Source organism: Lithobates pipiens, unplaced genomic scaffold (assembly GCF_037356315.1).
Source record: "Lithobates pipiens isolate NorthernLeopardFrog02 unplaced genomic scaffold, aLitPip1_a1.2 Scaffold_23, whole genome shotgun sequence".
Classification (NCBI taxonomy): Eukaryota; Metazoa; Chordata; class Amphibia; order Anura; family Ranidae; genus Lithobates; species Lithobates pipiens.
Genome location: NW_027507785.1, coordinates 214389359 through 214407896, shown reverse-complemented (window position 1 = coordinate 214407896; position 18538 = coordinate 214389359). Strand labels below are relative to the sequence as shown.

At 43.7% G+C, this 18538-nt stretch overlaps 1 protein-coding gene across 4 annotated transcripts in view; it reads left to right on the top strand.

Annotated features, from left to right (window-relative positions):
* Positions 1 to 18538, top strand: part of RTCA (RNA 3'-terminal phosphate cyclase) — a 67425-nt gene that overhangs the window by 15125 nt on the left and 33762 nt on the right. For all 4 annotated transcript variants that reach the window (XM_077452829.1, XM_077452828.1, XM_077452826.1 and 1 more), the window contains exons 3-5: positions 12897 to 12997; positions 15220 to 15363; positions 17554 to 17677. In XM_077452829.1, coding sequence (XP_077308955.1) covers positions 12897 to 12997; positions 15220 to 15363; positions 17554 to 17677 — 369 coding nt within the window. The remainder of the gene's footprint in view (positions 1 to 12896; positions 12998 to 15219; positions 15364 to 17553; positions 17678 to 18538) is intronic.

Sequence of the window (18538 nt, the reverse complement as noted above, 5' to 3'; positions counted from 1 at the left end):
AGTCAGTGCCCACAATGGATGCCAATCAGTGCCCACAATGGGCATCACTGATTGGTATGCTTTATTGTTTGGCACTGATTGCCATCCATCAGTACTATATAATACAATACAGTGCCGCTTATCAGTGACCATCCATGCCCATCTGTGCCGCCTATCCATGCCCGTCCATGCCGCCTATCCATGCCAATCCTTGCCAGCTATCAGTGCCAATTTGTGCCACCTATCAGTGCCCATCCGTGTCGCCCATCAGTGCCACCTCATCAGTGCCCATCAGTGTGGCCTTATCGGTACCCGTCACTGCAGCCCCATCAGTGAAGGAGAAAACTTTTATGTCTTTTTTTTATTTGTTTAGCAAAAAATAAAAACCGTAGAGGTGATCAAATACCACCAAAAGAAAGCTCTGTTTGTGGGAAAAAATTGATAAAAATTTAATTTGGATACAGTGTAGCATCTCCGACCTTCTCAGGTGACCAGCACTCAAAGGAGCTCTCAAAGCGTCTCCTCAGATAGGTCCCTGGCTTGGCACTAACTCAAGTTTTCCCACTTCAGCATCTCTGGTTAGTGAGAAGACTGCTTGGGTAATGGCTTTAGTTACTCACAATGGTCTCTGGTACCACGGTGTATGGTCCCTTTGTGGCGACAGCTGTTCCTTTTTACCTCCCGACCGCAGCTTGTTTTCCCAGACAGGAGCACTGTTGCTTCTGGTTGGACTACAAGCTGTAAGTCCCAACCCTACGCTGCTCTCCCACAATGTCCCTCAGGCAGCCTAGCAGCCAGATGTCCCTGGGATAGAAGCTAGCCATGTGACCTAGCAACTCAGGGCAACACATCACACGTCCACATGAGGACTAGGCCCCATTACATCACAGGACACTCCCATCACATCAGAAGACCCCCATCACATCACAGGACCCCCCCCCATCACATCAGGCCTTGGTCCCCATCACATGAGGACTAGGCCCCCATTACATCACAGGACCCCCATCACATCAGAAGACCCCCCATCACATCACAGGACCCCCCCCCCCCATCACATCAGGCCTTGGTCCCCATCACATGAGGACTAGGCCCCATTACATCACAGGACCCCCATCACATCAGAAGACCCCCATCACATCACAGGACCCCCCATCACATCAGGCCTTGGTCCCCATCACATGAGGACTAGGCCCCATTACATCACAGGACACTCCCATCACATCAGAAGACCCCCCATCACATCACAGGACCCCCCATCACATCAGGCCTTGGTTACCATCACATCAGGCCTAGGCCCCCCATTACATCACAGGACACTCCCATCACATCAGAAGACCCCCATCACATCACAGGACCCCCCCCATCACATCAGGCCTTGGTCCCCATCACATGAGGACTAGGCCCCCATTACATCACAGGACCCCCATCACATCAGAAGACCCCCCCCATCGCATCAGAAGACCCCCCCATCACATCAGGCCTTGGTTACCATCACATCAGGCCTAGGCCCCCATTACATCACAGGACACCCCCATCACATCAGAAGACCCCCATCACATCAGGCCTTGGTCCCCATCACATGAGGACTAGGCCCCATTACATCACAGGACACTCCCATCACATCAGAAGACCCCCCCATCACATCACAGGACCCCCCCCCCATCACATCAGGCCTTGGTCCCCATCACATGAGGACTAGGCCCCATTACATCACAGGACCCCCCATCACATCAGAAGACCCCCCATCACATCACAGGACCCCCCATCACATCAGGCCTTGGTCCCCATCACATGAGGACTAGGTCCCATTACAGCCATGAGGCTGTTTACCGCGTGATCACAGATGGTTCCGCCCCACCCCTCCACGGTGACCGCGGGCGCGCTCTGCGCGTGTACGTTGGTGGCCGCCCCACCTCTCCATGGTGATCGCGGGCGCGCTCTGCGCGTGTACGTTGGTGGCCGCCCCACATCTCCACGGCAATCGCGGGCGCGCTCTGCGCGGGCACGTTGGTGGCGGCGTGTTCCCGGGAACACTGCTCGCCACTGATGCTGGTAAACAGCCATTGGCCGTTTACCACGCAATTGACTGTGATCATTCCAAATGCAGCCACTGTGCCCAAATACAGACACTGTCGCACACACTGTCCCCAAACGCAGACATTGTGCCCCAAACGCAGCCACTGTGCCCAAATGCAGCCACTGTCCCTAAACGCACACACTGTCCCCAATATTGTGCCCATATTCTTCAGCTTTAAGGCCCCTTTCACACTGGGGCGGTTTTCAGGCGTTACAGCGCTAAAAATAGCGCCTGTGTAGCGCCTGAAAAAAACCGGCCCCTGTCACTCCAGTGTGAAAGCCGGAGGGCTTTCACACTGAAGCGGTGCGCTGGCAGGACAGTGAAAAAAGTCCTGCTAGCCACATCTTTGGAGCGGTGAAGGAGCGGTGTATTAACCGCTCCTAAACCGCTCCTACCCATTGAAATCAATGGGACAGCGCAGCAATACCGCCGGCAAAGCGCCGCTGCAGCGGCGCTTTGCGGGTGGTTTTAACCCTTTTTCGGCCGCTAGTGGGGGTTAAAACCACCCCGCTAGCGCCCGCAGACCGCCGCTAAAGCGACGGTAAAGCGCCGCTAAAAATAGCGGTGCTTTACCGCCGACGCCCTCACAGCCCCAGTGTGAAAGCAGCCTAATAAATACACTGCTTATTGTTCAGATTTAATAAATACACTGCTTATTGTTCAGATTTAATAAATACTATACATATTGGTGCTGCCGATGATATAATAAAGCCATCATTAGTGAGTGCATAATTTTTCTGGTCAGTAATCAAAAATCCCGCGCATGCGCGATTGCTGTTAATAGCAGCTGAAGCCATAAATTTTCACGACCATAAACAACATCCATGTTAGTGGGGTGGGTGGGACTGCTGATGACGTCCTGAGCATCTGTTCAGCTCCGCCCGCCCACCGGCATTTCTCTGTCTATAATTTTTAACCACCGCTGAACTTACGATCTTGCGCATGCGCCGTTCAGATCACGGACTTGGCGCATGCGCAGTAAAGGCCCGCCGTCAGCTGTTAGAGTGACGGAGCCTCACCGGAAGTGACGGGGTGAGGAATTTTTATGAGTCGCATGAAATTTTACCACACCGGCACTGTGAGAAGCACCGTGAGCTTCAAAAGTGAAAGTAAAGTGCAGAGGATTGTGCTGTGCTCTCTGCTTCCCCCTACAGTGCAGTACCCGGCTGAATGAGGAAGCTGCAAAGGTACTGTACTACAAGCTAGATTCGTGTTAAAAAGGCCTTTATTCATGTGTGTGTATGTATGTATGTGTATGCATGTATGTCTGTATGTGTGTGTGTATGTGCACATGTGTCTGTATGTGTGTGTGTGTGCACATGTGTCTGTATGTATGTGTGTGTGTGCACATGTGTCTGTATGTATGTGTGTGTGTGTGCACATGTGTCTGTATGTGTGTGTGCACATGTGTCTGTATGTGTGTGTGCACATGTGTCTGTATGTGTGTGTGCACATGTGTCTGTATGTGTGTGTGCACATGTGTCTGTATGTGTGTGTGCACATGTGTCTGTATGTGTGTGTGCACATGTGTATGTGTGTGTGCACATGTGTATGTGTGTGTGCACATGTGTATGTGTGTGTGCACATGTGTCTGTGTGTGTGCACATGTGTCTGTGTGAGTGCACATGTGTCTGTGTGAGTGCACATGTGTCTGTGTGTGTGCACATGTGTCTGTGTGTGTGCACATGTGTCTGTGCACATGTGTCTGTATGTGTGTGTGCACATGTGTCTGTATGTGTGTGCGCACATGTGTCTGTGTGTGTGTGTGTGTGCACATGTGTCTGTATATGTGTGTGTGTGTGTCTGTGTGTGTGTGTGTGCACATGTGTCTGTATGTGTGTGTGTGTGTGTGTCTGTGTGTGTGTGTGCACATGTGTCTGTATGTGTGTGTGTGCGCACATGTGTCTGTATGTGTGTGTGTGTGTGTGTGTGTGTGTGTGTGTGTGTGCACATGTGTCTGTATGTGTGTGTGTGTGCACATGTGTCTGTATGTGTGTGTGTGCGCACATGTGTCTGTATGTGTGTGTGCGCACATGTGTCTGTATGTGTGTGTGTGCGCACATGTGTCTGTATGTGTGTGTGTGCGCACATGTGTCTGTATGTGTGCACATGTGTCTGTGTGTGTGTGTGTGTGTGTGTGTGTGTGCACATGTGTCTGTATGTGTGTGTGTGTGTGCACATGTGTCTGTGTGTGTGTGTGTGTGCACATGTGTCTGTGTGTGTGTGTGTGTGTGTGCACATGTGTCTGTATGTGTGTGTGTGCGCACATGTGTCTGTATGTGTGTGTGTGCGCACATGTGTCTGTGTGTGTGTGGTTAAAAAATTATTTTACGCCTGAAGATTACATAAGAGCATAAAATAGTGGAAATTCCATTTTTTTATGTCACTTGATATAACCACAAATATTCAGTAAAAAATAAGAAAAATAAATAAATTAAAAGTTCATTTTAGGGGGCACAAACAAAAAAACACAATTTTTTTTTGGGGGGTAAAATATAAAAGCCAAGGTTGCACCAAGTAAATAGATACCCAATGTGTCAAACCTTAAACATGTCAGTACCCTATATTTTCCATAGGCAACACTTTAATTAGAATTATTGCTCCCATTCCAGCGTGCGCTGTGATATGCAACATGTTTATCGCATGAGACACAAGGCTCTCCCAAGAAATTTAGGAAGGTATTGTTTTGGGTGGGTGGACTCGAGAGATACTCTGGAGGAAGAGGTGGATCAATGAGACAACTCCATGAGGGGGTGGGGGGGTGCACTGCTGTGTGATAAATGTGTTCCGATTAACCCTTAACTTCAGTGGAGGGCCTAAGCACTACACATTGTTATGATTGATGGGACTCCATACCTCGTCTGCAACTGCCCAATGGTTCTTGTACATGGTTGATTTACTCAATTGAGGAGGCCCGTTGGCTCCTGGGTCTGTTGGGGGGGGGGGGGATTAGGGGTCACATGGAGATGGGAGGGGATGGCATACAATTTTGTCATTGATGGGGTATACAGTCTTTGTTTTAAATAAATAAAAAAAAAAAAAGGAAAAAACCCCACACACCTCAAAAATATCAGACTTTTAGGACACAGGTGTCTGGTATGGGGCCCCAGTGTGGGGTGTTTTATGCTTGGAGGTGCTGGCCTGTTGAATGGCCCTGTGCACGTATGCTGTTCTTATGCATAGTTTCAAATTTATATGGCAGTTTATATGAGATCCTTATTTCTGGTTGATAAAAATGTCCCATCCCGCCCCCCCCCCCCCCCCCCCCCAAAAAAATACATATAATTGCAATACATTTTTTCAGGCGTAGGAGTTACGTGTGTTTGTATGTGTGCATATGTCGGGGGGCTTCAATTTGGGGGGGGGGGGGCTGTGACAAAGTCCCCTATATGATGATTTTTGTTTGGTGACAGGTGCTCTTTAATGAAAACATCCAGGGTCTAAAAACACTCTACATGTCACCTCTGTGCTACACTGAATGTAATGCACATCGCACAGCCACAGCATTACATCCATAAAATTATATTTTATATTTTCAATGGTTCAAAGAATGTCAGGCAAAATGGTCGGCCCTCAGGCATGTTCACTTCATCAAATCCGGCCCACTTTGAAAAAAGTTTGGACACCCCTGCCTTAAGGGATGGGGCTAGATTCCCTGGTGGGTTGAACAAAGACGCATTAGACAATGAGGTATGTTTTACCTCAGTTAATGCCATCCTAGTAGACTTAAAGGGATTGGTGATCATATACCTTTTGATATTGACCTTGCGGACAAATCTTTGGCGATCAATAAAGGTTTGAAATGTATTTATTGGTCTAGAAGGGGCGAATGTGAGGCCATGGTTCAGCACATGTTTTTCTTCTACTGAAATAGTGGCTGTGCTCAAATTAAAGAGGCTGGCGTCTTTCAAACCCACCTTCTATTTTGAGCGGATCCGCCTCCCCCCTCGGGAACCCCTTTTGGATCTATTTTTTTTTTTGATTTGGGGAAAAAATGTTGGTTACCCCTATTATAATTATTTGCCCAACCAGGACCCATAGGTCCAGGTAAATAAGTCTGGTTGTTGCCACCAGACAATCAGAGACGTTGTTATGGGTAAAGTTCCACTTTAAAACTGAACAACCTGCAAAAAATTTTTGAAGTCCAGAGCCCCTGTACAGTGGTAAATCATAAACTGGAAGTAAACCCATTGATTTTAACGGTTTAAAAAAATAGTTACATTTCTGGAATGCCGGGATTGATTACTGTCACATTTGCTTGTGTCCTAACTGATCACTTGTGCTTCACCATGGCGGTTACCAATCAAACAGAAACAGCAATCTTGGCGGTAAAGGATAGAAGGGTTTAATTCTGCTTTAAGGCTGTCAGTAGATCTGCTTCTACAAATTCGACCATGCCTAAAAATGCTGAGCATGTGCAGAGCAGGGTGAGATGGTGTATTACTGGACTTTATACAGTATATGCACTTATATCTTGCATAGCTATACCTGCAAAAGGGGCCAACCTGAAGTGATGTAGCAAGATTACATTTTTGGACTAAAGTTCCACTTTAAGTGTCATTTCACTCTGGAAATGACGGTTGGAAGCTGATTGCTTGTTATGGGCAACACTACATTTTTTTTCTTAGCAAATTTTTAATGCTGTACATAAGCCACACTTCTATGTAGTGGGGCCTTATTTACTGACCGCATGAATACTTCTGTGGTTCGCATTCACTGTTTAAACCACATAGTAAATTATTGTGTAAATTATTGTGTGTACAGATACACTACAGCATTCTTCTGTCAAAAGATGTTTAGAAGCAGGCTAGTGAATTATTAAATCTTGCACTTAAAGTTGAATTAAACCCTCCTATCTGTAACATTCAAGAAAGCATCTTGGCCTCTGGTTGATCTGCATTTGCCATGGTGTTCCACATATGATCAGTTATGATGCCAGGCATTTAATGGCTTGACAGTTCAGTTGAGAGCAAAAGCAACTGTGCCAGTTATCATTCACAGCATACCTTCAATGTAACTGTTTTGGGAAACCATTAAATCTGTTTTAGTTCTTCTTCTTTAATCATGCATACTATTCCCTGGCACTATGGGTGTACTATATTATAAATAGGTCCTTGGCCCTATACTGCAATCAGCAATGATTTTGTGATGGAAATGGTGTATGTAGAGCAAGAACTGTCTGTGCTGGGCAATCTACTGTGACAGCTGTTCTTAAACTTGATATAAAACGGCATTGTTATTGGATCAGAGTTCTTTTGCTTCTTTTTATCCCGGTGCAGGGAAGATTATAGGTGCCTGGAGGTTCGAGACCAAATCCGATTGAAATGAAAAAGAAAAAAGTCACCAATTTCAATCAAAGCATGTAAAGTCCATACTAAAATAAAGGCATTATTTTAAATGCAATAGAGCAGTACCTTGTATTACGAGGTAATATTGTATATAATTTGTTAGTATAATTAGTAAATATTGTATATAATTAGATTATTGTATATAATTAGTTCCAGAAGCATGCTTGTTGAGTTGAGAGGACGCGCTTGTAATCCAATGCACTCGTATATCAAAGCGAGGTTCCCCATAGGAATCAATGGAAACTCAGATAATGCATTCTAGTGCAACGCAGGACTAATCTACTACAGGCTGCATTCAGAAAACTACAGAAGGGAGCAGTCGCCCTGCACAAGGAGAGATAGCAACAATGGCTGATTTTTATTACAGGAAGCTCCTGCGCTTAAGGACTGCCCCACCTACATTTACTGCAGCAGGACGGCCCTTAAGCGCAAAATCGCCTACCTGTACCTTATTGCTGTTGTCGGCTTTGAGGCGTGCACATGCAGCCGGAGCCACGCTCACAGCGGGAACTAATCGGCGTGTCCAGTGGCCACTGGCCACCCGCAATCATTCAGATTAGATATAGAAAGGCGGTTTGCCTATGTAAACAAGGCAGACCACCATTCTGTGAGGGAGGAAATTGGAGATCTTCTGTTTCTGCTAAGCAGAAACGTGGATCTCTGTTTGTTTCTTTATCATACATCACTGGAGACAGCAACCATAATAACTGGGTTATACGCCACCTATAGGTGCATGGACACTGGCAAACCAAAAAAGACAGGAAGTCCTCCCCTATATAACCCATCCTATGCAGGAAGTACCTCCCATTTTTTTTTTTCGCCAGTGTCTTGTAAGGTGATGGTCATGGTTGGAGAAGCTCTCCGTGATCTAGCAGAGAATGGTCCTGGCGACAGATCCTGAAGAATTTAAGGAACTATATAATCTGATCCATCCAGACGGTGATTCACTAAAATGGATGAGCACTTCCGTTTGGTCTGCTGTCTTCGCAGAGGATTCTTATGAAGGTCCTTGCAGAGTCCTTGGCTCCACTGCGTATGAAAGCCATTCCAGTTATACCTTACCTGGATGATCTCCTGTTCATTGCCAGATCTTGCCAGCAGCTGGAGAAGGATCTTCAGGAGACGCAGGATTTTCTGCGTTCTCTTGGATGGCTGATCAACAAAGGCAAGTCCCATCTTGTTGCTTCTCAGGAGGTACAGTACACAATCTCCTCAATAGAGAAGAAAGTGTTTCTCCCAGAAGAGAAGATCAGGAAAGTGGATCAGGGCGTGGCATGGTTACAGACCAGTCGGGAAGTCTGGATCAGAGAAGTCAATAAATTGAGCAAGATTTCACCAGCGTCCTCTGCTGTGTCACCTTCTACAGTGCTGGGATGGCAACCAGCAGACTCTGGACTTCCCAATGCACCTATCGACCAGGGTCAGGAGGTCGGGGTGGTGGTGGCGAGCTAGTCAAAATTTGTTTAGTTTTCAATTATTTTTATTAAGATCTCTTTCACATAAAAACATTCCATAGCATTGCATTTCAAAAAATCTTATATATAAACATGCTTAACATACACACATATATATATATATATATATATATAACAAAACACTTCGTAACCACAATCAACATAGCACATGGATCAATCTCGTATTACCTTCCAAGAATGTTATTCGGGTATTCCACAGTCTCCACCTTCTCCCATAAAAAATAATAAAAAAAAATAATAATATAACCATCCAAACTTTATAGGTACCCCATTACCCTTTTCCCTTTATTTTAGTGACCCCCCCCCCCCCCCCCACTCCCTTATTTCTTGTTCCTGGTTATAGTTATCCTTAATCCCATATTGTGTCCCTTTTAAATAAATATATAAACCCCCCTAGCTGCTTTAAATGTGTGTAATAAATAACTACATCTATTTTATGCTATTGTATTTTCAACGTGATTTCCCTTTTATATAAGTGAGAGAGAAAAAAGGAGATGGGGGAAGAGACGGAGAACAACGGAACTCCTAATTACCACCAATATATAATATAATATAATAAATTGCAGCCAGCTCTTCCAAGTGTTGGCATATTTTCCTCTAACTCAAGTGACACCGATTTTTTTTATACAGAGAGCCATGGACCCAGTCCATAATTCTCTGTAGTACTACCGCCCCATGATATTTTTCAAAATCTGGAAGAGATGGGGCCCCCCCCCCCCCCTCTCCTTTTTGATCTACTCAAAATTTTATAGGCATTACAATTCCCCCTGTTATTCCATGTACATTTTTGTAATATCAGTCTAAATTTTAAAGTAAGCCACAGGAATATTTATCGGAAGACACTGAAAGATATACAGAGATTTCAGGAGAATCCTCATTTTACTCACGCTTATCCTACCAAGCCATGACAATCTGTGGACAGGGTAACCTTTCAAATCTTGTTTGATTTTATTCAGTAAGGGCAGGTAATTATCCTGATATAAATCCATTGTTAGTGTAGACCAAAACAGGATATTTCAATCCTCCCTTCCTCCCACTTAAAGGGGTTTAGGATTCTAAGATCCCTACGTTCATCTAAGGCCGCGTACACACGCGGGGACTGTTCGCCCAACTTTGTCCGTCAAACAGTTTCAGCAAACAGTCCGCTCAAAATTAGCATGGACGGACATGGCCACACACGACGAACGAACAGTTTGCTGAAACCGTGCGCGATGACGTGAACGGCACGTACGACGGGACGAAAAATACGACGTCCTATACACTGCATTATAACTTTCGGCGTGTAAATCCTTTCTGAGCATGCGCGGAACTTAGTTTGACGAACAAGCCTACACACGAGGGGACTGTTCGCTGAAACAAAGTTTCAGCGGACAGTTTTTCGGAAATTCGGAAAAACCTTGTTCAGCGGACTGTTCGCTGAAACTGTCCGCTGAAAGCCCACACACGAGCGGACTGTCCGCCGAAACACTGTTCAGCGGACAAAGTTGGGCGAACAGTCCCCGCGTGTGTACGCGGCCTAAGGGAACCAAGATATCTACTATCTGTTTTTTCCACATTTATCTTAAGGTTTGAAATATTCCCATAATTATTTAGTTCTTTCAAAACTTCCGGCAGTGACTTTGTGTAATTATATATATAATTTTATGGATGTAATGCTGTGGCTGTGCGATGTGCATTACATTCAGTGTAGCACAGGGGTGACATGTAGAGTGTTTTTAGACCCTGGATGTTTTCATTAAAGAGCACCTGTCACCAAACAAAAATCATCATATAGGGGACTTTGTCACAGCCCCCCCCAAATTGAAGCCCCCGACATATGCACACATACAAACACACGTAACTCCTACGCCTGAAAAAATGTATTGCAATTATATGTGTTTTTTTGGGGGGGGGGGGGCGGGATGGGACATTTTTATCAACCAAAAATAAGGATCTCATATAAACTGCCATATAAATTTTAAACCATGCATAAGAACAGCATACGTGCACAGGGCCATTCAACAGGCCAGCACCTCCAAGCATAAAACACCCCACACTGGGGCCCCATACCAGACACCTGTGTCCTAAAAGTCTGATATTTTTGAGGTGTGTGGGGTTTTTTCCTTTTTTTTTTTTATTTATTTAAAACAAAGACTGTATACCCCATCAATGACAAAATTGTATGCCATCCCCTCCCATCTCCATGTGACCCCTAATCCCCCCCCCCCCCCCAAAAGACCCAGGAGCCAACGGGCCTCCTCAATTGAGTAAATCAACCATGTACAAGAACCATTGGGCAGTTGCAGACGAGGTATGGAGTCCCATCAATCATAACAATGTGTAGTACTTAGGCCCTCACTGAAGTTAAGGGTTGATCGGAACACATTTATCACACAGCAGTGCACCCCCCACCCCCTCATTGAGTTGTCTCATTGATCCACCTCTTCCTCCAGAGTATCTCTCGAGTCCACCCACCCAAAACAATACCTTCCTAAATTTCTTGGGAGAGCCTTGTGTCTCATGCGATAAACATGTTGCATATCACAGCGCACGCTGGAATGGGAGCAATAATTCTAATTAAAGTGTTGCCTATGGAAAATATATGGTACTGACATGTTTAAGGTTTGACACATTGGGTATCTATTTACTTGGTGCAACCTTGGCTTTTATATTTTACCCCCCCCCCCCCCCAAAAAAAAATTGTTTTTTTTGTTTGTGCCCCCTAAAATGAACTTTTAATTTATTTATTTTTCTTATTTTTTACTGAATATTTGTGGTTATATCAAGTGACATAAAAAAATGGAATTTCCACTATTTTATGCTCTTATGTAATCTTCAGGCGTAAAATAATTTTTTAACCACTTCAGCCCCAGAAGGTTTTACCCACTTCCTGACCAGGTCATCTTTTGCGATACGGCACTGCGTTGCTTTAACTGACAATTGCGTGGTCATGCGACGCTGTACCCAAATAAAATTCACGTCCTTTTTTTTCCCACAAATACAGCTTTTTCTTTGTGGTATTCAATCACCTCTGTGGTTTTTATTTTTTGCACTATAGACAAAAAAAGAGCAGCAATTTTGAATAAAAAACAATATGCCTTACTTTCTGCAAAAAAAAACATTCTCAATATTTTTTTATTTTTAATCTAATTTCTTCATCAGTTTAGGCCAATATGTATTCTGCTACATTTTTTTTTTTGTAAAAAAAATCTCAATAAGTGTGTGTTGATTTGGTTTGGGTTAGATTTTATGGCATTTTTATTTTATTTTTTAGTAGGAATGGCAGCGATCAGTGATTTTTAGCAGGACTTCGACATTGTGGTGGACAAATCTGACCCTAAGTGACACTTTTTGGGGACCAGTGACACCAGTAGTGATCAGTGCTAAAAATGCACTGATCCCTGTATAAATGGGGCAGGGAAGGTGTTAACAATAGGGGGCGATCAAGGGGTTAAGTGTGTCCTAGGGAGGTGCTTTCTAACTGGGGGGGGGGGGGGGGGGGAGTGTTACACTGGAGGAAAATAGAGATCGTGTTTCAGCTTGGCTCAAACAGAAGATCTCTCTTTTTTCCTCACTGACAGATCAGTGGCATACCTTGTTTACATAGGCACACCGCTGCTCCGTGTCTCCTGTGAACGACCCGCTGACTAGCCTGCTGATTGGCTCCTGCTGTTTGTATGGTGGGCGGTCTTGAAGCGGTTAAACGTGTGCGAAAAACGGCTCTGGCTATAAAAGGGTTAAAGGATAAGTTCAACTTCGGGAACATATTAAAGCCGTAAGATTTATTAGTTACAAAAGAAATGGTTCCTAACTTTTTTTTTAGCTGGCTCCTAGATTCAAAGCAAATTTGTCAAGCCCTGCTCTAGCTTCTTGCTTCAGTGAGCACTCACAGTGGGGTAGGAAGTGAGGGAAGTATTTTCCAGCAAGGACCTAGTAGAAGTTGTAAACCTTCTCTGCTCTGTTCAGTTCTGCATTAAGGAGTACAGATTGTTTTGTGTCCGTGTCATTTATGGTCATTGTGTTATTTTGGAAATGTAGGGAGGACAGATCCTGCGTATCTGCACTGCTTTGAGCTGCCTTCTTGGATTACGCGTGCGTGTAATGAAGATCCGAGCAGGAAGAAGCACTCCAGGACTGAGGTGAGAACTTATCTTAACTTATCTTATGCAGTATACATAAGAGGACACGTTCACTCATCTCAAGATGTCTTTATAATTTGGCTACTGAGCTGAAAATGCCGCTGCTTTCATTGACTAGGTTTGCGGAAGCGATTAACTTTAGCCTCCTCACCTTTCTCAGTCTTTGTTCCAAATCTCACCTAACGCAGTGGGATGCAGTTGGGTGCATTTATGACTGCACTCCAACTGCATAGACAGTCCAAATACAAGGTAATCCTGTGGGCATAGTTCACATTATTGCAGTGCAGTAATTTTTCCACACTGTAAATGTGCAATAATGCCCGCAAACGCACTGCAACGTATCACACTGCATATCGAAGCACAGAGAAGGAATGAAGAAGCAAGTGACCTCACAGAACAAATGTGGACAGAAAAATACTTCTCAACTGCCTGTAAACACACATCAACTGCATGTGAAGCCACATAAAAACACAGAACAAGTGCATGCATACGTGCAAGGAACAAACGGACAGTAGATGTGCAGTTTCTAGTGTGAATGGCAAATAATAAAGAGGTAGCTATGGCGCTCACCTGCTGTTAGTTATACCTAGTATCTGCAGGGAACTCACCTGCTAATAATTATACCTGGTTGTTAAATTACTTGCTGATAATTCTACACATGAATGAAATTAAAATATAAAAATAAAAATTCCATATGTGCAATATACAAATAACAGTATGAATCGTGCATGAAGGTGTTACAGAAATACTGTTTTAAATTATCACTAAGTTACTATATATTAGTGTAGAAATTCAATATACTTTCTATAGAAAAAAGTGCATATGTGCATTTATACAAATCACATGATAAAAAGTGCTAAGTGCTTATGAAAGTGCCACAGTTTCAATATATACTGAAAAAAGTGTTACGTGCTTCTGTAAGTGCCGCAATATGTAAATACAGTACTTTACCTTTTGTAAAGTCGCTAAATAAAAGTCGCTAAATGAATGAGTGTGTGCTTCAGTGCTTAGTGGCTTCCTGGATTGCAACCGGTGCGATTTCCATGCATGGGGACAATATTCCGCACTTACCAGCTCCCCTGCCCCTTAAGGGGTTAATGCGCCTCCACAGTTTCAACCGCATTAACCCCTTAAGGGGCAGGGGAGCTGGGAAACTACTGGATGATAACCGGAGCAGCTCTATATAGCGACACAGGGGCTTACACTGTGGAGGCGCATTAACCCCTTAAGGGGCAGGGGAGCTGGTGAGTGCGGAATATTGTCCCTATGCCTTAATCTGTAAAGGAAATTTGTACTAAGCCAACTTAAACCAACCACAAATGAATCGAAGTTTGGTCGATTTCAGGAGGGACCAGGCGATATTTGATTAATCTATGGGCAAGCTGGTTGTACTGAGGTTGATCCATCGACCGATTTCATTACATTTAGCCTGTCAGATTTAATTATTTTTCATGCAATCGCTGCCAGCGAATTTTGGTGCTAGCAATAATCTTGTTTTGCTGGCAGGAAAGGCTCCCTTCAGAGAGGAGGGATTCGCCCATCAACACTCACTCTAATGATGTAATGATGGGGGAATCGAGGCCTGTGGTAGAAGGGGGTAAAGGGGGGGGGGAGTGATGGCTAATGCTCTAAGGCAGTGAAGGCGAACTTTGGCACTCCAGATGTTTTGGAACTACATTTCCCATGATGCTCATGCAGTGTAGTTGAGCATCATGGAAAATATGGTTCAAAACATCTGGGGTGCCAAGGTTCGCCATCACTGCTCTAAGGAATAAAGTTGCATTCCTGTGCATATTTTTCGATATACATATGTAATTAGTCTGTCAAAAGTCATATCAACACATACCAATGTTTTAAAAACCTATTGCTAGCTTTTAATTGGATGTAAATTAGTGTCAAACATTTTTTTCTTAAATATGCATGCTGTGACCCCTGTTTTGTGGTGCAGTGATTAGACTTTACTAATCCTTTTATCTCAGTCTTAGATCTATATTCAAAGTTGGGATCTGATTTGGTAAATGGAATTTAACAATAGACTACTACTAGTGGCTGTAAAAAAGGTTGTTTTCACATCAAAATGTATTATGTAAAGTAAACATAACAGTATTACCTAAAAGTTATCATTTGACAGGGTATTTCCAATTATCCTTAACATCCCCAGAACTAAAACGACCACTATTTGCGGTTATTACTATGCCTAATGCTTTCTGTCCTCTCCCTAGGCCACAGCACTTATCTGGACTAGAGACTGTTCGGGATTTGTGTTGTGGGCAGTTGGAAAAAGCTCATATTGGATCAACAGAGATCAATTTTGCACCTGGAAGGATAAAAGGAGGAGCACTGACCGCTGATACAAAGACAGCTGGGTTAGTTGGCATATATTATTGTATGAAAGTCAAAAATTGGGGGTGCTGCTTCAGGGTCTTTATCTATCCAGGTCCGGTGACTTTTGCTAAGGAGTGTAAATTGGGGGAGAGCTAGGCTCCATGTGTAAACATACAGGAAGAAAAGATCCCAAGTGCCGCACATCCAGAAAAGCCCAACGGTGTCTATAGTAAAAGCAGCCTCTGGCCAAACTTTGTCCAGGCCATGGCCCTGACGTGTTTTGTCCCGCCCATGTGGCTTAGCCATGACTAAGCCCTCTGGGCGGGGTAAAATGCATCGGAAGGTGTGGCCTGGATGGAGTTTGGCCTGAGGCTACTTTTACTGTAGACACCGTTGGGCTTTGCAGGACTTTTGCGGCACTTGGGGTGTTTGTCTAACTTGAATGCGTGTTTGCAAAATAAGTGTGATTAGTGCATCTAAACCCAAGAACAAAAATTATATTGATGTTTTATTAGTCTTTAGATGTGGTAGCGGCATTTAGATTTTTTTTTTTTCAGGCATTTTCCCTTGTTTTTACCTGCCAGTAACTGTTTTGTCACGTATACCTGATCGTTTAAGTTTTTTGGGGTTGTATTTGATATATGCAAAGAAAGATCACACAAATGCTTATAAGTATAGTATTTATTAAAGGTAATGACAGATACAGATATTATTAGAAAATATAACAATACTTAACTAAAGATGCTGTTTCTGCCACGGAGTCCTGTCTGCTCTCACAGCGTAACACACAGTTGATCAGACTCATACATGATTGCAAGCTCTGATGTGAGACTGAATGTTCCGAGCTCCAGCTGTAGTATGTAGGATTTGTGTGTAAACAATGGCCAACCCCCAGCCAATTCCCTTTTGCATGCAGCAATCTGAACTTCTAAGGAACATGGCACATTCCTGAAATAAGACTAGTGGGCTGGTTTGTCCATATAGTTGGTTTACAATCACATTCCTGTAGAATAAGTCAGCTAAGGTAACCGGACTTTGTCGTGTATGGCCACTTAGCCAAGGCTTGGAGGCATTTTTAAATATTGTAAGGCAATTGGACAACTTTAAGTCAGGTAATGTGCAATTTCCCCATCAGCAACACACTTTCTGTCCCAGGGTTATAACACTGCACTGTATCTGAGGGAGCAGCATTATCACCCAGCCTGCTTATTTGAAATATCCTAGTCAGATAGCCACTGGACAAAATTCCTGTAGATCAGAAGTTCATATTCCACCAGTCTGTTGCTTTAATGGAATGTCATATTTGCCTTATGGGGTTTGCTGATCTGCCACCCTAATGGAATTCTGTAGTCGCTTTATGGGAAATCTGCTGCCCTAATGGAATGCAATGTTTCCCTTTTGGTTATTACTGGATCTACTGCCATGATGGAATACTAAATTTGCTTTATGAAAATCTGTGGGTGTGAAGTACTAAAGGAATACCACCACTTCTAGCATTCTATGAGTCTGCTCTCTCTGGTTATCTTTTTAAAATATCGACTGTCTATGTAATTAGCCTGATAATTAAAGTTATTTTTAAAGGCTCATTTTTTTGCTATAAAAATAACAAACATGTTATACTTGACTGCCCTGTTGCAGTGGATTTGCACAAAGCAGCCCGGATCCTCCTCTTCTTGGGTTCCTCTTTTGTAATCCTGGCCCCTGCCTCCTGTTCAGTGCCCCCACAGCAAGCAGCTTGCAATGGGAGCACCCGAGCGGAGTTACCGCTCCCTGTGTCCATTCAGACATGGAGCTCCAACCCAGCCCCGCCCCCTCTCTCCCCTGATTGGCTAGCTGACTTTGATCGCAGCGGGAGCCAATGCTGCCGCTGCTGTGTCTCAGCCAATCAGAAAGGAGAATCTGGACGGCTGAGACCCTTGTGGGCATTGCTGGACAGAGGGGGAACTCGGGGTAAGTGTTAGGGGGGCTGCTGCACACAGAAGGCCATATAATGCATTATGCTTTTACAACCCCTTTAAAAGTCATATCAACATGTGTCAATGTTTTAAAAACCTATTATAGCTTTTAATTGGATGTAAATTGGTGTCAGACGTTTTTCAGACCACTTTGGCCCAAGGTACGTCATATGACATCCTTGATTTCAGTGGGGCTATATAAATGATGCCTGTAGTTACACTCCACAGAAGGAAATTTCCTGATCACTATATTCTCCCCTTCGCTGTCCCCCGTAGAAGTGTGTGCTTGCTGCTTCAAGTCTCACTCCCCTGCGTCCTTTTTGCCGAATCCCCCTGTGAACTCATCTTCAAAGGTGGTACAAATGCTGAGATGGCACCACAGATTGACTATACTACAATGGTAAGTATGATTTGTCATGTAAATCATATAAAATATTCAATGAATCGCAGATAATTTAATATATGGGCAGCACAGGGCATACAACCACAAATCAGGGTTGTGTATGACAGAAAAGAGCTGTGCTTACCATACCAACCTATGAAATGTAATACAAAAACAAATCTAGAAGTGCATAAATCCTCCTTAAAATCAAAATTAAATTGCTTTAGTGCTGAAATAAAAGTTTTAAAATATCCAGTACTTAATTTTGTAAAGAGTCCAAATAAAATGCTATTTTGCAGAAAAAAAGTGCAAACCGATGTTGTGCAATTCTTCTTAAAAAATTTAGTATGTACTCCTTGCAATTTCACCTCAATTTCCACTCCAAGTGTTCCCTATGAGTACAAACTCACCAGAAGTTGTTGACCCCTTAGGCTTGTGCCGAGGGAGGTCAATGAGAGCTTAAAACACAGCCGTGCTGTGTATTATACCATCACCCAAGCTGGGTGTTATATCCTCATGATGGTTCTCAAATCCACATCATACAGAGAGAAAACCAAGAGAAAGATCTCATAGGGTAATACTGTTTAATTAAAAACAAATGTAAATATAAAATATTACATTCACAATGTGTGGTGCCCATCCTGGCACCCGGAATAATCTGACAATATTCTGTATAGAAACGCTGCTGCTCCAGGTTGCATGGGTGTCAATGTTACGGTCCAATAGGTGGAAGTAGCTCAAGCTGAAAGTCCTGCCCCTATGCGTTTTGTCACATCTGGGACATCAGGAGGCAAATTGGGGAGTACAAAATCTGGTGCTGCATAGAAACCAATCGGTATAAATATATATAATTTTTTTTTTTTTTGTCAGAGCTTAATT